This window comes from Pyxicephalus adspersus, chromosome 1 (genome assembly GCF_032062135.1).
Source record: "Pyxicephalus adspersus chromosome 1, UCB_Pads_2.0, whole genome shotgun sequence".
Classification (NCBI taxonomy): domain Eukaryota; kingdom Metazoa; phylum Chordata; class Amphibia; order Anura; family Pyxicephalidae; genus Pyxicephalus; species Pyxicephalus adspersus.
Genome location: NC_092858.1, coordinates 20417479 through 20437055, shown reverse-complemented (window position 1 = coordinate 20437055; position 19577 = coordinate 20417479). Strand labels below are relative to the sequence as shown.

Below are 19577 nucleotides of genomic sequence, written 5' to 3'. Positions count from 1 at the left end.
TAAGGTAAATTGATGTTTTTGAGATTTCTGATAAGTTTCTTCACTTTGTGTGACTCTCAGAAGAGGTAAGAGAACATAAATGTAAATTATTGTCAATGCTATTATAAAGGTTTTCTGTGGTTAATGCATAACTTATCACTGGCTCCACCTCAATCTCTTTGTGTAGTTGCCATATATAAGTCATAAGCCATAGTTCTTTTTCCCCTTACAGTAACGGTCACAAACCAACTTTTTCTAAATTTAATAAAATGATCAAGTTATGGGAACTGCGTTCGGTAGCATTTGCAAGGGCAGTCTTTGCAGAATTTTTTGCTACACTTTTATTTGTTTTTTTTGGATTAGGTTCGGCTTTAGGCTGGCCAGGAACAAGTCCAAATGTTCTCCAGATTGCCATGGCCTTTGGCCTTGGTATAGGCACTTTAGTTCAAGCTTTTGGTCATGTAAGTGGAGCCCACATTAACCCAGCTGTAACACTTGCTTTTATGGTGGGTTCTCAGATTTCCTTCCTGCGGGCAGTGTTTTACGTTGGGGCTCAGCTGCTGGGCGCTGTTTCTGGAGCAGCCATACTTCAAGATCTTACTCCTTTGGAAGCTAGAGGAAACTTATCTATTAATGGGGTAAGTTAAATAAATAAGACTATGCAGCTACTCTATTATAACAAATGTTTAGGTTTCTGGTCAGTACTGTATACATTTTTCAGTTTACTTGCATCTAGACCAGTGTTTCTTGACTTTTTAGCAACTTCTGTTGGAACCCTAGTTGAGAAAAACTGATCTAGACAGTTGAAGAAGAGTTTATAAGAATTGTAGTTTTCTCCTAAGTATCCCAGAAGATATAGTGGACCTGATTTATGAAAGCTCTCCAAGGCTGGAGAGAATACACTTTCAGAAGTGAAGCTGGGTGACCAAGAAAACATGGAATGGATTTTTAAAAATCATTTGCTATTTGCTAGCAAATGTTTTGAATCCTGGAACAGATCCATTCCAGGTTTGCTGGATCACCCAGCTTCACTTATAAAAGTGTATTCTCTCCAGCCTTGGAAAGCTTTAATAAATCAGAGCCAGTGAATCTAGCTTCAGATATATTGGGTCTGATTTATTAAAACTCTCCAGACTGGGAAATATAGACCATCATGGTAGAACCTGTGTAATACAGCAAACTTAATGGATTTCCTAAAAATTCTTTTCCTTTAGTTGGCAAATGTTTTCACTCCTGGACAAGATCCATTCCAGGTTTGCTGGACCATCCATGTTCTCCCATGATAGTCTATCATATCCAGTCTTGGAGAGCTTTTATAAATTAGGCCCTTTGTGTAGGGCTACAAATTTAGAATAATAAACTCAGGTCATTAGGGTAGCAGTGACTGAGGAAATGCTTCCTATTACTGGCAGCAGTCTGATGACTTCATCTAAGCCTAGCTAAAGGTCTTCACCTGGACGCATTTTAGAGTTTTGCTCTGAAAAAGGCTTTTATATTGTATAAAGTTAATTGCAACCAAATAACAATCGGCAATCTGGACACAGGTCAAGATTAACATATCACAGAGCACTAAATTCAGGACCTCTTTGGTTATAAAAGATGAAGAATATAGGTGCACCCAGCCATCTGAGTGCCTGCATTCTATTTCAGTTGATACATTACACTGGTTTAGGAAAGGAGAGATTTGCCAAAATTTAAATCAATATATAATTATGTAATATTTTATATAAAGCCCTATTTGTTTCAATTCTGTGCATCTTTAGTAATGCCTAACACCATAACAGTGCTGCCAAACACAGTGTTGGTTTATTGAACATCGTATCTCACTGAAAGTCTTGTGAGCAGTCAGATTTATAGTCCGGTTTTTAAATACAGATCAATCTGTGGGTTTCTTACATACCATACATGATTTTTTTCATAACGGCAGGATTTGTATTGCATTTAGCGGCATACAGATAGTCTTGAGAGAAGTCTACAGATCTCTGAAATATAACCATGAAAATATGGCACATCATGACAACTGTGAAATGTAAAATAGCTTTCAGTAAAAATACTCTATCATAATTAATTACCTCCTAAAATACATCTACTTTAGTTTTCTTAGACTTTAATGTGAATTGTAATATTCTGTGTCTAACTCTGCAGGAAATAATGACTTGTTTTCCAAATCTTATTTTATTCATAACCACCAAACCACGGCTTCCTACTGTCAGATCGCACGATTGTGATGGCTTGTACTTATGTAACAAGATTCTTTTTTTTTTTCCTTCACACTTCCATTTTATTTTTATTTTCCTGTCTGTTTTTATAACTAAAAACAAGATGATTTTTTTTGCTTGCTTTGAGATATGACATAGAAATATTTTGTGTATACCATGGATTTTTACTGTATTTAGAACGCAAGGTTGGATCCCAGGGCAAGAAATACAAAACTACTAAAATGCAAAAGATGACAAGCACTATGCTTGGTAAAAGTTTAAGAGTGGAAACATGCATTGGGTCTCATAACTGCAGCAAGTATTGCTACCAAAACGCCTGGGGGCTGAACGGGTAAACAATAGATGGGAAAACAAGTTTTTAAATCTGACATGGTAATTTATATCACAATGCTTCCATTAAATACAGGATAATTAGCAGCCTTCTTTTACATGTGAAACTTTAATTTATTGATAAATTCAACTAAAAAACTTGCATAGTATATAAACAATTGATGGCTACAGCTTAGGGCAAACATGGAACTTGTTCTGACATTAAAAGTGGGGGCAACAAGCATGTGGTCCCCTATCCTTCCCATATCAGGCCCCTGATGTCTGAAGGATTGTAAAGCCAAGATGAGCACTGATACAACTTTGCAAACTCTTTTTCTTTCTGTCTACCTCTGTTGGTATGTGAATTTGTTGCTGCCTAGGTAATTTACATTTGTAAACTCTGTCAATGACTCTTTCAGTGATTGAATCCAAGAAGCTCTTATTGAATAAGCTGAGATTACTTTGTTAGGCTGTAGGTTTTCAAGTTCCAATGGGAGGTGGGAACAACAGCTGCTTGGCATTTCCAATTGCTATGCTGGATTTTACTGAACCAATGTTTAAATATTTGACATCAGCAGCAGTACTCAAATTCCCACTATTGCCCCCATTCATTACCTATGGGTGCCTGCTGGTGAGACGCTCATTCTTCATGTAATGTCCAAACTGCTGGCACAATTCCCATGCATGAGTGTACCACTGCCTTAGTGCCTCTCTAAACTTAGCCTTAATTACCAAATTCTTTATATAAACACAAAAAAGCCACTCAACAGTTGGGGAAACAAACCAATGCTGAAGTTTGAAAAAAAAAAACACTACCAATTTCTCAAACCTGAAATAACTTTCTGGACATTTATTTTCATTTTAGAAGTGCTGGATACATAATTGGTGGTAGCAGGCATTCTTCTCTGTGCATCTTGTCAAGTTCATAGAGGAATGCTAGCTAAACTCTGTTTCATTAAAGCTCGAAAAAGATACATTTATCTTCATTTTGTATTAAGGGGAATTCTCCAAAGAGTAACACAGATTTAAACAACTAAAATCCTATTGAAAAAGAAAATAAAAAGAAACACTAACCTCGCTTGAACATTACATTTTATTAATGGTTAATTCTGTTCCTAGCATTAGCTAGATTATGAATGATAATTTTAACTTTAGATTGTTTGTGGCTGCATATTAGAGGACTGTTACATAGAGTATGCATAATCATGTTTTCTTTCTTTTGTCTTAGTTATTTAACAACACGGATGCTGGAAAGGCTCTTGCCATTGAGCTATTTCTAACTCTTCAGCTGGTTCTGTGTATATTTGCCTCTACTGATGATCGAAGAACTGATAATATAGGAACTCCAGCTTTGTCTATTGGTTTATCTGTGGCTTTCGGACACCTTCTTGGAGTAAGTATTGGATCTGTGCTTTGAAAATTGCAAAGTTAATGTGTTATTATGTATTTTTTATTCATTTATTTATTCAAGGATATCAAATTCTAAAATCAAATTATGAATATGTTACAACTTTATAAGTCCTTAGATGGGATAGATACATTAGATTCTTTTCAGTCTGTTTTCTCTTTGCAAATAATACACTTCACATAGGCATGGAACTTAAAAAAGTAAAGTAATAGAGAAAGGGAATACATGATGGGGTAAAAGTAGAGTTACAGAAAGTAGAGGGTTAAGAGAGTGAAGCAATGGAATAGAAAAGGCTTACCTGACATTTGGGGGTCAATGGGTGTGAAAGGAAGGTTCAAATGAAGCTGGGGAGTTGGATGAGGTTTACATATGCATGAGAGATGGATTTTAACAAACAAAAAAAAAAAAAAGAGAAGAGAAAAATGGATCCAGTTGATGCCTAAGTACTGGGATGCCTTAGTACTGCAATGGGGTGGCATGGCTGCAGTCGCAAGTCTCTGCTTTGCTATGGATGGTTGGACTGTCATCAGTTGACCCCTAGGCATGCTTGCTAGTCTAGGCTGCTGGAGCAATGGACACCTAGCCCTTTGGCCCTGATTTATTAAAGTTTTCCAAAGCTGGAGAGAATACACTTTCATCTGTGAAGCAGTAATCCAGCAAATCTGGAATGGATCTGGTGCAGGATTTGAAAACAAATAGCTAATGACTTTTAGGAAATCCATTCTAGGTTTGCTGGATTACCCAATTTTACAGATGAAAGTGTATTCTCTCCAGCCTTGGAGAACTTTAATAAATCAGGGTCTTTGTGTCCAGAAGCCTCACCAGGGACCATCCAAGGCATCCACATCATGCATCATGCACATACAGGTTGTCACTTAGACCCCCATTTGCCTGTCATGTGGGAAGATATTACTGTGCCAGACAATTGTTTTTTCTTGTATTTTATTTTTTTACTTGTATCTCTGCCATACATACACATTTCTATATATTTATCTCATTAATATTACTGCCAGTAAAGAAAAACATCTGTTGATATACCAGAAGTCAAATGGACTCCAGTACTGAAATGCCATCCTTTTATTATATTATATTCCTGCAATAAAAGCATTGTTTTCTATGTTTTTCTGTCTTTCAAATGCAAACAAAATGTTGTTCTAACTAGGAATCCAGTTAGTTCTGAATTTCCTATTTAAGTTGACCAGTCTGCCTGTGTAGCACTGAAATTCCAGGCAGTATTGGAAGCAGTGAGCCTTGCCCAGTTTAACCCTGATGGTCTATACAATATTTCACCCTCTTCCCCAACTCCACAACAATAAATCACGAAAAATTTGCAGAATTTGCCAGTAAAAACTTTAGGAAAGGGTTGGTTCATGTGCAAAAGTAATTTCAAAAACAGGTTCTGGGAAGGCTTTCTGGTAGATAGAAGCATAAATATGGGTCAAAATAGTGTAGCAGGAACAAACCAATCCAGCTTGTTAGTCCTTTGGTATCCTAAATAATAGGTTTCATGCTTGCCTATAAAATAGATATGATAATGGATAATAATGGTAGTAATACTCTATTTCTTTCTGTTTTAGATCCATTATACTGGGTGCTCCATGAATCCAGCAAGATCTTTTGCACCTGCAGTTATAACAGGAAACTTTACTGCCCACTGGGTGAGAATAATTCCTCCACTCCCTCATTGCGTAACGTCTAATTTAATTCCATGCCATGATGTGAAACGTTTGAATAGGGCTTGGTTGTTTGTCTACTGACAATATTGAGGTCATCGCTAGGTGGTAATTGTACTCTAAATATGTAATTTGGGACAGTTATGAAACAAAACCACTGTAACATTTTATAATGTTGACTAATTAATTGTTTTTTACTCCAATGAAAAATTAGGATGCAAAGGTTTAAATTTATCAAAAAAAAAAATCTATAGATCAAACGAGGTAATGAACCATGGTCCCATTATTTTAGGTCAGCTCCGGGTGCATCTCATGGTACCTCTGTTCTACTTATATATAACAGGTGACATTTTCAATAATGTGCTTTAATAAAATGAAGAAAAAGAAGATGCTAACACACCAGATGTGCAGATAAATAAAGTGTCCATATCCTAAAAATGCTGGTATTTAAAGTAAGGGTAAGTTTAATGGTTCCTCGTAACAATCCCCATGTCACTATGGGGGTAAGTTTAATAACCATTCTTGGCTTTTTTGCTGGTTGCCACATAGATTTGCTGGATTTATACAGTCAATATAGTGGGCAGATATGTTTTTCTATTTTCCTCCTTTAGTTTAAAGTTTATGTAAATTCCCATCAGTCCAGAGACAACCTTGGTGAGCTGTGCCTCACGGCCATCCATCATGAATATTGTTTATTGATACATGGTCTAGGGCAGCATGCCTACTCTGTTATTTAAGCACCTGCAGCATTGCATTGCAATTTTAATGTTCAATGGTACTATGCTTGTTCATTGTGAGACCTGCATGGCATGTGGTCCTTGATCCATCTGGGTTCCTTCTCCTGACCCTTTAATAACCTGTTCCCCCCAAAAAACCTCAGCCAGTTCCAGACAATTCTCCTTGTGATAATATTAGGTTTCTTAGCTGCTGTGGGTGCAATTTCGTTGTCTACTAACCTGTTGTTTAGCTTGTTGCCATATTACTTTTTTTGTCTGCTGCCAGAAATGACTCCTGCCTAGTTCTTGCACCATGTAGACTTCTAACCCTAACATACTTGCCTGGCTGACTAATACCCATGTATGATGTTTGGCTGAGTCTCCTAACCCTCTAACTGTGATACCCATTTATGACCATTACTCTGTGTTTTGGCCTAGATGTTTTACCCCCGACCTTAGCTAAGTCTAACTTTATTGAGCACTTAGACTTTTATCAGTCTTCACTTCATCAACTGTTATCCTCTAGTACCAGGGGACCGCTGGAACAGCACTAGCAGCTTCACGTGACTGAGCTGGGACTCAATCATTGCTGAAGTGTGTGATAGTAGAATAGAATAGAAGATTGGTATCTGAATAAATACTGATTTTTGACCAAGGCCCTACAACAAAATTTAAAAAGAGTAATGGAGTCCTGGAGCCCATGTTCAATTGTTATTGCTGTCTGTGCCACACTGAGTGGGGCATGTGTAAACTGCCACTGTGATAGAAAGTGATAGGAAATGTGCAATTTTACAATTTTTATCATTATTATTATTATTAATAAACAGTATTTTTATAGCACCAACATATTCTGCAGCGCTGTACATTAAATAGGGTTTGCAAATGACAGACAGAGAGCGCCCCAAAGAGCTTACAATCTAGTAGGTGGGGGAAGTAACACACAAAAGGAGGGAAGATATGTAGTGGTGGGAAGTAGTGAGGGTTTAGGAGACAGAAGAAGACGAGTAGGGAAGTTTGAAAAGACAGGTTTTAAGTGCTCTTTTAAATGAACAGAAAGTAGGAGCAAGCCAAATATGATGGGGAAGACCATTCCAGAGATCCAGGGCAGCTCTAGAAAAGTCTTGGAGTCGTGGATGTGATGAGGTTATGAGTAAGGAAGTTAGTAGTAGGTCATTGTAGGAGCGAGGTATTTTTCTACCAGATGTTGGAGATGTTGCGCAGGTGAAAGTGACAGGACCTGGAAATGTTCTAAATATCATAAAAAAGGTGAAAGTAAATAAAGAAGAAGCAGGCACAACCACAGCACATTAATGACACATTGGTAACATTAGTGACATCACCAAATCTTTCCTAAAATGTCATGTGACTAGCAGTCAGAGGCAGCAGCACCTTAATCTAACTCTGCATATATACTGCATACACAGGTATGCCTTGGCACACAAAAGAGCACTTTTCAGTATTTTTTAGGAGAACTTCCAGAGAAAAGGGTACATTTTATCAGGCTACTGCTAAGGAACTTTTTTAATTATTTAAGTTTTTTTTTTTAATATTCCCTATAACCTAGCAAAGTTTAACTTCTTAAATTCAGTTCCAGTTCAGTCTTTTAAACTGAAAATAATTTAAAAGCCTAATTTTGTACAAATCTAAGAGAAAAATAAACATCTTTTGGCTATACATACACTTTCAATTCTTTAAGCAGCATTTAGACAGCAGCACTCACCATTAAAAGGTTTAATGAATGCAATAATCAAGGAAAATGTTGGTGAATTAGATCTAGGCCAGGCAATCTGCTGGAAACTAAACACTGATTTATAAATGTGCCTCTTAGGCAACATCCAAAGAACATAGGTCTAATATTCTAAAATAGAATGAATGGTGCCAATGGGGAAGTGGACTAAAAGCTATAGCAATCAACTTCGCTCGCAAAAGTTTAGTAAAGTAAAGTATACATTTAGGGAAGATTTATGTTGTAAACAAAAAAAAAAAAAACATATATGAAACAAAAAATTACAATCTACTATTCAATGAAATCTTGAATTTTGGCAAAATATTCTTACCTCCTCTTAGTTCCTGTGCTGCCACCTGGAGTACAGGCAAAATCCTTTCCTGTTCTTGCTGCGCTTTACAGCATCCCACAGTGGGGGTGGAACAGGAAAGAACTTTGTTATCCTTGACAGGTATCAGCCCCTAATGCCCTTTGCTGTGTACATCACCAACAAGGTTTGATGGTTTCTAATGAACGTAGTGGGGAGTGTTTTTGTCGGCTGATAGTTGCAAGGAGCTACCTGCTGTGTTACACTCCTCTGTAGATAGTGAACTGGGGGATGCTCATGCGCTATCTGTCTATTCATTCACTGTTCTTGGTTGTATTCACTTCTTTGGCACTTGCACAAAAGAGGGAGAAGCCCTGAAAGGTAATTTATGTTTTTTTAGGTAAATTGACTTGTTTAATTTCCTGTTTGTTTGGTGTGAAAAATGGTACGTAAGCTATAAAGGTTTAAATGCTTCATATACTTTACAGATACTTCTCAGACAGAAATATGAGGAATGCTCAAATTCATATATGGGAATAAACTTCACATAAAACTAAACATTATGAAGGCTGCTACAGACCACTTCTTACAAAATGAGATATCTGTGTTTAAAGTTCTTTCAAATGGGTTCAAACAAGTCTTGGTACTGAGATTCAGTTCTGGAATTTAGCAATCACTCAATTTGATATTGATCTCTAACCCATGGTATCCCCAAACCTAAACTATATCTTTAACAAGCAGTTTTTTGTCATTTCATTTTAATTCAATACAATACAACCAGTCCTAGATTTCCAGAAAGTCTGCCCAAGTAACCTAAAATTAAGAAGGCCAAATTACAGGGTGGGCTTTTTCTCATTCTTGCATAAAAATCTTCTTTGGTTTTACAACTCATCCTAAATTGATATTTTACCCTTTACCCCCATTACTGACCATGTTATGTTCAGTAAAGAGTTCTTGCATTAATTGCACACTTTGTTCCTGCAGTAGATTTGCTCAGTAGGAAAAGCTCCATGACTTTTTAGAAGCTGCTACCTCACCCATTCAACAAATTCTACCATAGAAAGTTATAAAAACTTAAGCTGAACTTGGTCATTAAGTTGTTCTTTAATATGACATTTTCATTTCAGGTGTTCTGGTTTGGACCCATGCTTGGTGCAGTTTTAGGATCCCTAATCTATCACTATATCCTCATCCCAAACACCAAGACCTTCTCAGAGAAGCTGGCAATCCTGCGAGGGGAGTTGGAGCTTGAAGAAGATTGGGAAGAGAGAGACATACGAAGAAGACAGTCAGTGGAGTTACACTCACCACAGACAATGTCAAAGATTGGGATGACAGAGAAAGTTTGATGGAGATAAGAATATTTAACTGCTCTTACAAAAAATAATTTGGTAGGGCAATTTTGGTTTTTATGCCCTGCAGCCTAATAGCCTAATATGACTGCATTCTCAGTCAGAAGCAAACAAATGCACTCAAGCAAGTTGGTTAGTTAGCAATACTGTTAATTTCTTATATGCTGACCGGGGTATCCACATTACCTGTATTATGAGGATAATTCACTTAGATCCCTGCTGGCTAAAACACCACACAATTTATTGTCGTTTTTAATGACAGTGGAACCCCCTTCATTCCATTACAGTTTATTATATCAGGTCTACAATTTTTCATTAGCCATTAAATAATACTAAATACATACAACCTATGTTATATATTATAGAAGTGCCGATCTCTGTGCACAGATTATCAAAGAACATGCATGTCTACAGACCTTTAAGCCACTTATTATGCACATACTGAGTATTAAAGACAGTATTTAAGATATTAAACTCAATTTTTATTTAAGGTGGTCCTGCCATGAATATTGCCAAAATGAATATCCTGCAAAAAAGAGTGTAAGTGCGTATCTTCTTAGGTTAATAAATAGTTGAACACCGCACCATTCAAGAGGGATGGGCATTTATAAAGTGCTTGCAAGGAAACCAATACTACTGGAACTGTCAATCTACTGTAACCCCTGATGCACTTCTTGGTTCCTCTCACCAGGCTCTATATTCCCCAGAGGACTCAGTAGTGACATGGGGATTGTTACGAGGAACCATTGAGCACACCGGGGGACACAAGAAGACGTTTCTTTGTTGATTTTCAAGGAGACTTCAGTAGTTCAGTTAAGGTAGAGATGTGTGGGCAGTAAGAAAAGGTAAGTACAGTATTTGCTTATTTTTTTTTTTTCTTATCTTTTATATTTTGCAGAGTACTTGCTTTGGAAATTTTCATATTTTTAACAGGGTCACTTAAGACACTTAAGGTCACTTCATGATAGAAAATATAGAAGCTGCCAATCCTGATTTGTATGTTGATGACAATGCAACAGATTAGAATCCTTTACTCCTCAGAAGCATATTCTATTCTTTAAGCTAATGGAAATACCTGGGACCATTTCATAGAGGTGGGCCATTCAGTGCTGTGCCACAGGTAGTCATAGATCTGTGTAAGCTAAGATTATGGTTACTCGTGTAGTACATCAGGCTGAGGACGTCTGCAATAAGGTGATATGGTAGTTTGTCCCTGCAAGTAAAGCACAGACAGGGTGTATTAGAGTATAGAGAGGGTTTTTTTCAGGTATTCTGAATGATAATAGAATTCTGAGTATTGCCAAGCCTTGTTACATATGATTATAAAGATAGGATAAGGATAGTGAGTAGGCTTTGTAGGTCAAATAAAAATACAAACATTTATTGGTCAATGATTATAGTGCTCCTATTGTTAACATACAACTATTATTTAAAGAGATGATCAAATCAATTGTCTTAAGTACCCGACGTGTTTCACCAGTAAGGCTTCTTCAGGGGATTGTTGAGATCACAGAAATGGAGAAATAATAACAATAGCTGACAAATACAAGAAAATAAAATAGTATAAATATGTATTGAGTGCCAAAAATCATTAAAACATTCCATACACTATCAAAAAAAGTATCAGTTTGATTGAGATAGGTAATATATACAACACAGGATACATAACTATTTACAATTTGCAATCACTGTGCTTTAAAACCAAAGAAAGGGGTATCCACGCCTGAGTACATTCAAGGATCATACTAAAGGTGAAGGGATAATAAGGAAGGAATAGGTGGTCAAGATCATACATAAACATATTTCTAGACATTCCAGCAAACGTGGCCTTTTAATCAATTTATCGTTAACCTTTTGGAATATATCCTTTTGGAAAATATCTTTATGTTCAACAACAAATACTATCTACAGTCACAAGGTATAGCTATGGGGACGAAATGTACCCCATTTTATGCAAATATATTCTTGGGAGATTGGGAAGAGAATCAATTTTTGAATCCGGTTCTAAAACCATATCACTGTGCTTTAAAATCAAAGAAAGGGGAACCAGGGGAATATCCACACCAGAGTACCCTCAAGGATCATACTAAAGGTGAGGGGATAGTAGGGAAGGTCAAATACAGGTATTCATGAGAAATGAAAAAGATTTTAAAAGAAGATTTATGTAATATATGACAATGTACTTACTAAAGAGACTGTGGGCAAATTATAATTTTCAGCAATATTGGTTACTTGAATAAATCTGAGTATTGATTGGTATGATGGTGTGGGCAGATGATAACTGAGAAGATATAAGATGGATAATGAATAACTAATATAAATAAGGTGGGGTCCCAAATGTTAATACGTTATTGCTCTAATTACCAAAAGGGTGTACTTACTTTCTCAATTAAGGTCAAACTAATTTTGATAACACTTGATAGGATGTTACTACTGAAGGGTATGAAGGAAGGAGATAGGTTTTAGTGACTATTTAAGTCCATGGGTTGAAATGCAGCAATTTTTGGGTTATTTGGATATATCTTAATTGTTTTATAAAGATGTTAATTAAGATAGAGTGTTTGGCTGGAATGATGTCAGTTGCAAATTGGTCCATGGAAGGGGAGACCCTGTTAATAATAATTATATGATTAGAAGGTTTATTAAAGGGATTATATGGATAATTAATTAAATATAAATAAATAAAAGAGAAAATGAATACTCAAAAAGACAGAAACATGTATTTCATTCACATGCTGAATTTCAACAATAGATTCTTAACTGTATTTTAATTCTTATCAATGTGTGTGAATTGAATAGAAACTGTGTAAACAAGAGTTAAGGTCAGGTATTAGGGGCAATATTGTCCTACAATCTATTTCCTTTAGGTTACTTACATATTGATTCCTTGGTGTCAGTGGTGGATTGAAGTAATGTGTCCCCTCTGTTCAGAACAGACAGAAAGAGAAAGGTGGACTTTCAATTCACAATATCTTCACCATAAACATTGGAAGAGTAAATAGGATAATAGATTGGAACACTTCCATTAATCGTTAGTGGTTTGGGGAGATTAAGGGCAAGATGCCAGTAGCCAGTCTCAGAGAGGACTGCAGCTGTGGGTGTCTGGTCCTTAAATGAAGTGAGCTTGATAAATCTGTGTATGCATTATCATGCTGACTCACGAGATTTGGTTGTTAAGGCATGTACTTCTGTCCTAACTTGGTTAACACATGATTTGAATGGGAGAGCATGTACTTCCGCCCTTCTTTCAATTGGCAATGATTATTAGATAAAAATCATTGTCTGTAACTTCTATCCAGGGTAATGTAGATATGTGTTAGATTCTTAGAAAAAAGTGGGATGGGTTTAATCAGAAGTTTCAAGGAGATAGTAAGGGATAAAAAGGAAGAAAAATAAAGGATATATCTAAAGAGAATATAAAAATATCAAATTAAGAAGGTGTATAAGAGGTCAAAAAAAGTTTTTTTTATATAGAACTAGGGGTTATTGTTATGGTTATCCACGCCTTCACCTGCAAAGGTAAAAACCCATGGATTTGCAGGTCCTGCGCCGGGAAAAGATAGGGAAACTTTTCAAAGTGTAAATGAGGGAGGGGGTAGGGGGCCAAACTTGGACAGCCTAAATGGAAACCCTCTGGCTCTCATACATGCACCCATGTTTGAATTTCATATATGGGTGCTGCCGTCCCTCATAAGGCGGGTTAAGTAGACTAAGGTAATCATAATAATGAATCATGGTTCTGAAATTTTTGATCAAGGGATACGCAGCTAATAGTCATAATGATTCATGTGTAGTGGTCAGTGAGAATATAAGTGTAATAATATGGACAGATATAGGTATGGAGATTAGAGAAGTTGCTTTTTTCTTGGAGCCACCAATGAATGAGTCCAAAAAGGTTTAGAAGGCACCATATAATAAATAAATATGTAAAAATAGTTACATACATTAATAAATGCATAGGTACATACATCAACATGTTATTGGTATTCTTGTATACATACATACATTATACATATATACATTACGTTACATTATTCATACATATATTATACATACATATAAATACATTACGCTACATTATACATACATACATTGCATTATAGACACATTATATAGATACATATGTTAATGTTATTATGGACATTTCCTTAGGTGTTACTACGAGAGTGAAGATACATAATAAATGTATAACAAGTATGTAACAATAATTGCAAGTTTCTGTTTATATACATATGTATAAGATGCACTACAATAAAAGTAACGTATTTACCAAAGCCAGACAAAATTACAGTGAATTAGAATGATGTTCAGAGTCAACAGATATGGAGAAAGAAAAGAATCATCAGGTAAGAGGAAGGGAAAAGAATAGGTATGATATAATCTTATTACAGTATTGAATGATATGATTCTCATTCATAAGAATGGTTTAAAAGAAAACATATCATTCAATCCAGGTAGAGTTGTTGCATTAAAGTGGAATATCCACCTAGTTTTTAGTTGTAATAACTTATTATCAATATTGCCCCCTCTAGGATTATGGGGGATATGGTCAAATGCTGAAAATGAGATAACACTGTTATCAAAGATATGTCGGGTGCTGACATGGTAACTAAGGGAAGTAATTATTTTGCCTGAGGTAATATTGTAGTTATGCTCATATATGCTTTTCCGTAACGCTTGCTTAGTTTTAACAATGAAGAAACTACCACTTGTATACCACAAATACTCGGTATTTATTTTATGTGTGGTGTTGTTAGGAAGTACAGTGAGGTGGTTTTCCAGTATCCATTTACACTGTGGGCAATGCCCACATTTATAAGTCCCTGGCATGATTAAGGATTTCTGAGTGTGGTGGTGTCATGTAATGACTTGATACAAGGGTATCCTTTAAGGATGGTGATTTTTTTGTAAAGGTTATCCCTGGACTTGAGAGTATAAATTTGCGGATAGAAGGATCGGCTTGTAATATATGCCAATGTTTGATAACATGTTTCTAATGAGATGGTGTTGTCTGTTGTAAGTGGTAATCAGTTTCAAGTTTTCCTCCTGGGTATGTTCAGGTTTTTTAAAAAGAAGATCAGAACAATCAAAGGTCTTAGCTTTTCTATACACTTTTTTAAGGGTTATTTTTGCTATATCCTCTGGAGAGGAGTCTATTCATCAAAGCTTTCACTTCTTTTTCAAAATCATAGGTATTAGTACAATTTCATTTAAGTCTAATGTACTTAAAGGAATATTATTCTTCAGCGGACGCGGATGAGGGATGTCTGCATGAAGAATAGTATTCCCCGCACTCTCCTTACGAAATAATGTAGTAGTAAGTTTACCATCTGCTGACAATTTAAGATAAATGTCTAAAAAGGGGACTTCATTGTAAATTTTAGGATATAAGTATTTTGTTGTAACAACTGAAAGAACATTCCCAAAGAAGTATCTGTATCTATCCAAAAAGGGATAATATCATCACTTTTCCAATTTAGTATACATTGACAATTTGGTTTTAGAACAGGATTCAAAAAAAAATTCTCTTCCCAATCTCCCAAGAATATCTTTGCATAAGATGGGGCACATTTCGTCCCCATAGCTATGCCTTGTGACTGTAGATAGTATTTGTTGTTGAACATAAAGATGTTTTTTGTAACGATATATTCCAAAAGGTTAACGATTAATTGATTAAAGGCCACGTTTGCTGGATAATGTCTAGAAATATGTTTATGTGTGATCTTGACCACCAATTCTTTCCTTATTATCCCTTCACCTTTGGTATGATCCTTGAGGGTACTCGGGTGTGGATATTCCCCTGGTACCCCTTTCTTTGAGTTTAAAGCACAGTGATTGCACTGTAAGTAGCTATGTATCCTTGTTGTATATATTACCTATCTCTATTAAACTGATACTTTTTTTGATAGTGTATGGATGTATGTTTCAATGATTTTTGACACTCTATATATATTTATACTATTTTATTTTATTTTCTTGTAGTTGTCAACTATTTTTATTATTTCTCCATTTCTGTGATCTCAACAATCCCCTGAAGAAGCCATACTGGCGAAACACGTTGGGTGCTTGAGACAAGCTTAGAATTTAGAATGTCATTTTCATTAAAGAACATAAAGCCTCCTGCCAGCCATGAGTGCAAGCTGCACTGGCCAAATTCTAGACAGCACTTTATAGACACAATTGTCTGGCATCGGTGCTGATTGCATTGCTGCTTAGTGTCTGCTGGGCTCTTTATTTCTCTGCACAATTGTGGCCATTCTTATATTTGCCAAAGTCTCACTGTTGTAAAGTCCATTCCACTCGGAAATGATAATTTTAACAAAATGAACATTAAAGAGGACAAGCTTACAAGGAATCAAGATGTCAGTTCTATTCTTTTATAAAACTTACTGTCCCTTTAACCTATCAATACAATATTTCACCATTCTTTAGCAGATCTTCAATGCAAATTTTTTTCACTTGGGACACCCATTCCAGCGACAACTGACAGGGGGGTTTTCCCATCAGTTTGCAGAGCTTTACTTACATTTCCTGGTATACCTCTTGTAAGTGAACAAAGGGAGAAAAAGAACAAATACACTTTTTTTTGGGGCTCATAAATTTTATTTCAGTTATTACATAATTCTATAAACTAGCAAAAACAAAAATTCTAGTTCACAAACTCACTTTTACACACTCCTGAAAGGACTTTGTCTATTGCCTAGTTATATTTAAGTACCCACTCTACTCATCAACCAATAATCTATTTTTCCAAAAAGAAGAAAACAACAAATTGTGAAATGTACCTATACAAAGCAAGCACATTCCCCCATAACCATCCGAGGACCTTAAACACAGGGAATATGTCCTAAAATATGTCGTCAAAGTTTCATCTCCAAATTCTGGCTTCTCTCTCCCTGAAGAGACTACTGAGGCTGTATTGGAAAATGTATTTATTATGTTATTGATACATTATCAGTTAAAAAAATATTTTAAAAAGTGTTCTTCTGCTTAAGCTCTCGAATAAACCTTTGATAATCAAAATCTTCCTTAATTACCTGCTTACTCTCCGTTTACCTTTTCTGCTGAATTTTAATAATTTATTTGTCATTTTAATGAAACTTTTTTTCATTCATTTTATTTAAAATTTGTGTGTAATGTTAAAAAAATGTGTATAAACAAATTTGTGGCTCTTAACCTAAATCTCCCTCAGGAGATGGTCTCCCAATTGCAGAACAATTTCAAATTTACCTGGGAACAAAAATCCATTCCATTTCTAGGTAATAATTTGACTCCCTCTATGGATTGATAAGCTTCTCCACCTTCGTGGTTTGGCAGGATAGCAGCAATCAAAATGATTGTTCCTCCAAGACTTTTATATTTATTCCAAACCTTGCCTATTGTAAACCCTAGAACTATTTTAGGAATCATCCAGAACATTAATTTCATTAATTTGATTTTAATCACCATTAATTAATTTCATATGGAGTAATAAAAACTGCAGAATTAACGTTACCACCCTATATACTTCCAAAGTATTAGGGGGTCTGGGAGTCCCAAATTTAATGTTATATCATAGAAAAGCGCAATTTGCTGCCCTAGGTCAATGCACCATGCCAGATCCCAGGCCTCAATGGACAGCATTGGAAGACCTATCCATCCTTGTAGAAACATCAATGTGGATTCCGCCCAACAAGAGACCTTCAATTATGTGTCGTGCTTTAACTTTTTCTTTGGCACTCTGGGATGGTCAAAAAATTAATCGCAATTTACACTTTATGGATTTGTCTTTGACACCCCTATGGGACAACCCAGAGTTCTCTCCTAGTTGTGACACTATTTAAGTGGTGGCTATACAAGGGGATGTATGCTTTTGGAGATCTCCCGGAAGAAAGGGATGTTGTGAGCACTGTTACACCACAGAAAAAAAAATCACTCCCATATTTAGAGATGTTCAGGTTTATGTTGAAGAATGGCAAAGTATTGTGAGCTCAACTTCGGCTATATCTTGTAATACTTCTTAACTTGAAGCAAGTTAAGTTCTAATGTGCTGGTTCTTAGTACCTGTTAGATTTGATAAGCTTTCCCCATTTTGTTACAGAAAATGTAGTCAAATGGGTACTATGTTACATGCTTGGTAAAGTTAAGAGATTTTGGATCAGAATTTACAACCTTATTTCCTCAGTCACCAAAATTTACCCAAACGGCTAGAAACATCCCTATTTGTGCGTCTAGACAGAACGCTTTTAAAACCAATTGCAAACCTGATTACATACATTCTTCTTGTAGCACAGATATCAATAGCTTGCTTGCTTTTGGAAAGCCTTTAGTATACCACTGGATTTTACTAAAAACAAACTGAACTGGATCAGGACAAATGACAAAGTGACATGTTTACCTAAAGATAGAATGCAAGTTTTTCATAAAACTTGGGAGCCCTGGATTTGTTATCTCTGTCTTAAATCATTCATAAGGAACCTACTATTGTATCCCCATACTTCAACCTTTTGTTATGCAGTCACCAAATACTTTTTAAAGTTGAATATTGTATTAGAATCCATTCATTGTATGAAATACACAGGGACAATAGGTATTAAAAATCAGAATTAAAACTTATAACAGAAAACAATGTAATTGTTTTTATTTATATTTTTCAAAGACTACCGTATATCAAGTCATTGTAATATTATGGCTATGTACACATGTGCAATAATTGTCGGTGGAAATGAACGATTTACGACCGATCGTTCTATAATCGTTAACAAAAAGTGCACAGCGACAGGCTAACAATGCAGATGAATGAGGAATGTCGCTGGAAATGATTGACCATCCTGGCGGATTCGTTTGGGTGACGATCATTTGCTATCTATTGTGTCTATGGTCGTTCAGTGATTGGGGATGGTTCTGCAGTACGCAATCTCCTGTACACGTCACTTCCTGCACCATTGAAACAATCGCATCTAGTGTGTGTACAATATTGGTGGATTAAATTATTCAAAAAATAATCAAAATAATCATGAATATATACCGTTGATCTGCCGTTAGTCGTTTGATTTCTAATGACAATTAGACAATTATTGCACGTGTGTACGTAGCCTAAAGCTATGTAATATAGATTTAAAGGTTTATGTTATTTCCTAAAAGCTCCTGTTAATATACTCTGGCTTTTGTATGATGCTTGTTTTTGTATATAAGCTAAACACCTTAAATGCTGCTTCTTTTTTGTTGTTATGTGACTTCCCCAAATTTCTTTCCAAACATTGTAAAAACCTTTTAAAAAAAACAATAAAATGTTGGAAATATAAAAAATTGTGTATTATTTAAAAACAAATATTTTCCAGTTGCCACCTCACTTCTCAGGAATGTCTAAACCGTTCATATAATCCTAAATAATCAAAATCCCCCATGTCCCTAATTTATTCTGTTGCCTTTTGTACTTATTCCAGTTTCAAAGTAATTTTGGTTAACTGTCACCCATATTTGAACTGTGTATGGGAGATGAGGTCTTACTAATGTTCTGTACAGGAGCAAGATTATGTCTCTTTAAGTACATCTAGGTCAATATTCTACTGACAAAGTTTGCAAAAAAATGTTGTCTAAAAACAGAAAGGTGGTACTTTGTTACCAAACCCTATAGTCTGGTTAGAATAAAATGGCCCAAATCTGAACCTTGGAATACACAAAACTTCATAATATTCACTACATAGTTATCAATCACAACATTCTTTAGACCGTAAATTACATATTAGCTATTTATGTAAAACTTTGTTAAAAGATTTTTTCAAATATATATAAATAACATTATTATAATTGATTCATTAAAAAATGTTTAGTTTCACTTGGCATATCGCATTGTCTCAGTGGTGTAGATATATAGTGGTAAAAAGAGAGAGAGGAAATGTTTTGTAC

At 35.6% G+C, this 19577-nt stretch overlaps 1 protein-coding gene across 1 annotated transcript; it reads left to right on the top strand.

Moving 5' to 3' along the window:
* Positions 1-221: 221 nt before the first annotated feature.
* On the top strand, positions 222-10163 carry LOC140325431 (aquaporin-2-like). The gene is made up of 4 exons (XM_072403265.1): positions 222-617; positions 3736-3900; positions 5493-5573; positions 9465-10163. Exons 1-4 carry the CDS (start codon positions 249-251, stop codon positions 9684-9686), a joined length of 837 nt encoding a protein of 278 aa, XP_072259366.1. The 5' UTR covers positions 222-248; the 3' UTR covers positions 9687-10163.
* Positions 10164-19577: the final 9414 nt, after the last annotated feature.

Bases quoted from the DNA above. Each gene is read 5' to 3' on its own strand.
- LOC140325431 (XM_072403265.1), top strand. From the start codon at position 249: ATGATCAAGTTATGGGAACTGCGTTCGGTAGCATTTGCAAGGGCAGTC. The intron at 3,901-5,492 runs GTAAGTATTGGA...TTTCTGTTTTAG, and splicing joins CTTTCGGACACCTTCTTGGA to ATCCATTATACTGGGTGCTC. The intron at 5,574-9,464 runs GTGAGAATAATT...TTTTCATTTCAG, and splicing joins GAAACTTTACTGCCCACTGG to GTGTTCTGGTTTGGACCCAT.